The 4,869-nt window shown below is 32.2% G+C and overlaps 1 protein-coding gene across 1 annotated transcript; it reads left to right on the top strand.

Annotated features, from left to right (window-relative positions):
• Window positions 1-984: 984 nt before the first annotated feature.
• LOC108457962 (GDSL esterase/lipase At5g03610-like) lies at window positions 985-4,244 on the top strand. The gene is made up of 5 exons (XM_017757184.2): window positions 985-1,151; window positions 1,267-1,473; window positions 2,304-2,575; window positions 3,455-3,761; window positions 3,835-4,244. Exons 1-5 carry the CDS (start codon window positions 1,091-1,093, stop codon window positions 4,050-4,052), a joined length of 1,065 nt encoding a protein of 354 aa, XP_017612673.1. The 5' UTR covers window positions 985-1,090; the 3' UTR covers window positions 4,053-4,244.
• The last annotated feature ends 625 nt before the right edge of the window (window positions 4,245-4,869 follow it).

Genomic DNA, 4,869 nt, shown 5'->3' with positions numbered 1-4,869 from the left:
GTATCGCTGCCTATTTATTCTAAGTCACGTCATTATTTAATTGTAGAAATGAATAGAATTTTTAGTAAAAAGACTAATTTTAATTTTAATCTAAGTACATAAATTAATTTATCTATTTTTTAATTGAGGAACCCAATCATTGAAAGTAGAGGGAGGAAATTCATATTTTAAGCTAATTGCCAATAGGGGCGAGCGTTCGATATAATCGAGTGAAAAAATTTCGAGTTAGTTGAGTAGACGAATTTTATTTTATCATCCTAACTTGATTTGAAATTTTTTCGAATCGATTAGTGTGAAATGAAATTCAAGTCAAATCGAATCGAGTGAAATTGTTCGATTTAAATTAAAAAATTAAACATGTCAAATTAAAATCTTGTTACAATATAACTAATTACATGTTAGAGCACGTAAAATTGAAACTATATATATTTGAATTTTTTTCAAAGAAAAAATATTTTAATATGATAAACTTGAATAATTAATTAAGTTATTTAAATTCCCAAAATTATTATTTTAGAACATTTTTAAAATTTTAATGTTGTTTATATATTTTTTAAATATAAATTTTAAAATTTTTATAAATATTTTGAATTTATTTTGTAATTTTTGTTGACAATGAGGTCAATTGTTTACTTTTAAAATTGACATGGATCATAATATTATTTATATTAATCTATTATTTAAATTATAAAATTCAACTCAATTCAAATTTAAAATTTAAAATACAAATTAAATCAAGTTTTAATCATCCTAATTTTCTACCAATATCCAAAGAAAAGGCTGACTTCTCATATTTGGAGGACAGTTTTTTTTTTTTTGGTTGGATGAAATAAAGAAACATTGAGTAATATGATTTGAAATTTTCTTTTTGGTTATTTGAAAGATGTTATTTTTCAAATTAATATGAAAATATAATTGACGACGACTTTATTGAAATTTGACCAACCGCTTAAATGGAAAAGCGTTACCCTCCTCCCACTATATAAAGTGTTGAGATTCCCGGTTACCCTACAAACAATAAACCCGTTCCTCTTCTTCCCTCTCTCTTGTTTGTCTAAAAACAGTTGCTTCCCTGCTTAATTTCGTTGTCATGGACACTCCCACCCCTCTCTTCTCCTTGCTTTGTTTCTTCCTCTTCTCCCTCTTCTTAGGTAACACCAAACAACCCTTTGCTTCATTATACATGTGGCCTGGAACTGGAAGAGTTTTTTATTTTTTTATTTTTTTATCTTTAATCTTTTTGATTTCTGTGAATGAATTATGTAGGTGAGGAGCAACATGTTGTTGAAGGGTCAAGGGTGTGGACCTTTGGTTTCAGACCCAAGATGTTGTTTGTGTTCGGGGATTCCTACGCTGATACAGGGAACAACAGGAAAGCTTTGGCAAGTTCCTGGAAACTTCCTTATGGAATTACATTCCCCGGGAAACCTGCTGGCCGTTTCTCTGATGGTCGTGTTTTGACTGATTTCATCGGTACCCCTCTCTCTCTCTCTATCCTTTTTAGGATAAAAAATGATAGTGTTCATCTTTTCAAGTGTTTTAATTTTTAGCTTTACCTTTAGCTTTAGCTTTGGCTCTTTCTCTTTTGTACAACTAATGGGCTTTGCTTTACTTCTTGTTTATTGTACTACAATTTAATAATATTATATTGAACCTGAGTTATGTGGTGTGGGTTCCTCCTTTTATCTTCTGCCATAATAATTTTGCTTTGTTTTTATACTGATCAGCAGAGTCTGAGTGCCCGACCTCACTCTTTTTCTTCTTCTTTTTTTCTTCCTATTTCTATCCTTTTTGTGAGATCATTTTTCAACTTTTTCACTCGATTCCAAGTATTGTAAACTTTTGATTTCTTCACTATTATTTTAACATTAACCATTCTTTTCAGTGCCTCTTTGCATCCCATTATAAATAATTGCTTCTTTCAACAACCCCTTTTCTTCACTTTCTTACCTCCCCCTTTAATTAAGTTGAATCAATGGAATGTAACTATGATTTACATTTTATACCTTTTAACCTTAGTGTAGCACTCACAATGTATTAAAGCATTAAACTCAAAGTGACAGACAACTCATGACAACAAGGAGCTGTCTTGGAGTAAAGTTTATAATAGTTAACAATTTCTTTTCTAGTTCATCAACTCTAAAAGTAACATTAGGTTTTTTAATCCCATCAACTTTACTATTATGGTGCTTTCCAGCCATAGGATTATGCAGTTTACTGACAATAACTTTCTGAATCATCACAGTACCATAAATATTGATTTTATTAGTAAACAATTAATTGGGTTGTTTTATGACAAGCAGCTGGGTACTTGGCGATTAAGACACCAGTGCCCTACAGATACAGGAAAGAACTGGGGGGTCGTCTCAAGTATGGGTTGAACTTTGCTTATGGAGGAACCGGTGTTTTCGACACGCCAGCTCCTGAGCCAAACATGACAACCCAGATCGATTTCTTGCAACAGCTTCTCAATGACTCGGTCTACTCCAAGAGGGCCTTGAAAACTTCTGTTGCGCTTGTCAGTCTTGCAGGCAATGACTACTCTAATTACATTGCCACCAACGGCTCTACTGCGGTAATAATAACACCTCACATATATTCATATATATATATATATGCTCACTATGTGCCATGTGTCACCAATCCAACCTTCAATGATTGTATGCTTGAACTTGATGAACCCCACTTGTAATGACACTTCCTCTACCAGATAATGATTTAAATAATATAGCTCATTTGCAAAAAAGGACAGAAGGCCCAATTGAAGAAAAAATTCATTAAAATTTAAGAAAGGGACAAAGAATTATTGTGAAAGGTGCTGTCATGATATTAGGTACAAAAATTTGACTTCATGTTGGCACTTAGCCAAAATTATGACTTGGTTATATTTGGTTTTTTTTGTGGTGTCCCAATCTTATGTGTGGTCAGCTACATCTTGGAATCAGATTGCATTTTGCTTTATTTACTAAAAAAATAGATAAATTAATCTCTATACATTAGATTAAAAAGCAAAATGGTTATTTCTATTAAAATTTTTATCAATTTGTATTGTTAAAAGATTGACGCGGTTGGCAGAATAATTAGATAGTGACATGTGGATCGATTTTTAACAGCAGAAATGGATGAAATTTTTAACAAAAGGATCTGTTTGCTTTTTGGTCTAATGTATAGGGATTATTTTGCTCATTTTTTGATTAGAGGGGGTAAAATGTAATCTGATTCCTAATATAGGCGCCTCTATGGTATTTTTACCTTGGATATGTAACTTATACTGATTTCATTGTCTTGTCCTTGTGATCTTATGCATGCAAAGAAAAAAAAACATTGTCGTTTTAATTTGTTTATGGCTAGTCTACCAAATCCACTCGTTTGACAGAATTGTTGTTTAATATAGATATTATGAAAAAGAAAGAAAAATGAGGGTTGAAAAGAGAAATTTGGTCTGAAAATTCAGGGATTTCCAGTCTTCATTGGAAGGGTTGTGAACCAAATGAAGGTGAACTTGAAACGCATCCATAACTTGGGAGTGAGGAAAATAGCGGCGAGTGCACTGCAACCATTGGGGTGCCTCCCTCGAAGCACTGCCCAATTCTCCTTTGAGCAATGCAACGAAAGTGAAAACGCCCTCGTTGGTCTCCATAACCAGCTCTTGGCTCAAGCAGTGAACGATCTCAACAAAGAAACCAACAGCTCCTCTTTCTTCGTACTTGACATTTACAATGCCTTTTGGAACGTTTTCAATCAAAAACAAGCACATCAAGGTGACTCCCACAATCCTATTCTTTCTTTCTTGCACAACTCCATTAAACATGAAATATATTGGGTTTTTTGCAGTGAGTCCAACATTTGTGAATCCATTTGAGCCCTGTTGTGTTGGAGTGAGTGCTGCATTTTCATGTGGAAGTGTAGATGAAAATGGTGTGAAGCAATACACACTTTGCTCCAATCCCAAATCCAAATTCTTTTGGGATACAGTTCACCCTACGGAACAAGGATGGCGAGCTGTTTACTCAACTCCAGCTCTTCAAAGCAGTCTCAAGCAATTCTGGTAGACATTACCATGAAATGCTTACCTTTTATCACTTTATGATGTTTTTACATTTAGTTTCTTGGTATCTGTCAAATCCCTTCGTGATCTCTTTATTCATTTGTGTTGGTAAAAAGTTGTATGAAATGAATGGAATATTAATAATAAAAGTTCTTGTCCAATGCTACCCTTTTTTGGTGGGATGTCTCTAATGAAACTTGTGTTCATCTCATTGATTTGTTGATGATCATGATTAAAGTTATTATCAAAGAGATGAAACCAAAAGTTGATTCTTTTTCTAATTAAAGATAAAAAATTGAATGGCTGTCACATTACACATTTTAGGATCATCATGGTTTGGGAATTTACAGGCATACATTAGAACTTGGGCTAGAAGTCCAAACCCCATTTGTTATATCAAATAAAGGTAAAAACTTGAACTAAAAAGTTGAACTCTTCATTATTGCATAGGTTTATTGGAGTTGGTAGTGGGTTTTTTATTTCAAATAAAATATATACTTTTTCTTTAATTTATTCTTTATTTAATTTTGTAATTTTTATCATTTCCAAGTCACACTTAAATATAAATATATTTGATTGCGAATAAAGATAAGTATAATAATTTAGCCCCTTAACTTTCACCCTCAATTTTTAAAATATAATTTAATTGATAAATTTTAAGATCACTGCCATGACAACTCAAGACGCAGTTCATATGTACTTCATAAAAAACTTAAACCTTAACAATTTAATCAATTTTTCTATCCAAAAATACAATTCAACTAAGTTTTAAATGTTGAATATCAAAGTGATCCCAAAGAATAATTAAAGCTAAAGTGATA

This window comes from Gossypium arboreum, chromosome 4 (assembly GCF_025698485.1).
Source record: "Gossypium arboreum isolate Shixiya-1 chromosome 4, ASM2569848v2, whole genome shotgun sequence".
NCBI classification, from domain to species: Eukaryota; Viridiplantae; Streptophyta; class Magnoliopsida; order Malvales; family Malvaceae; genus Gossypium; species Gossypium arboreum.
Note: the sequence above shows the minus strand (reverse complement) of the source record. Positions and strands in the feature narration are given on the sequence as shown.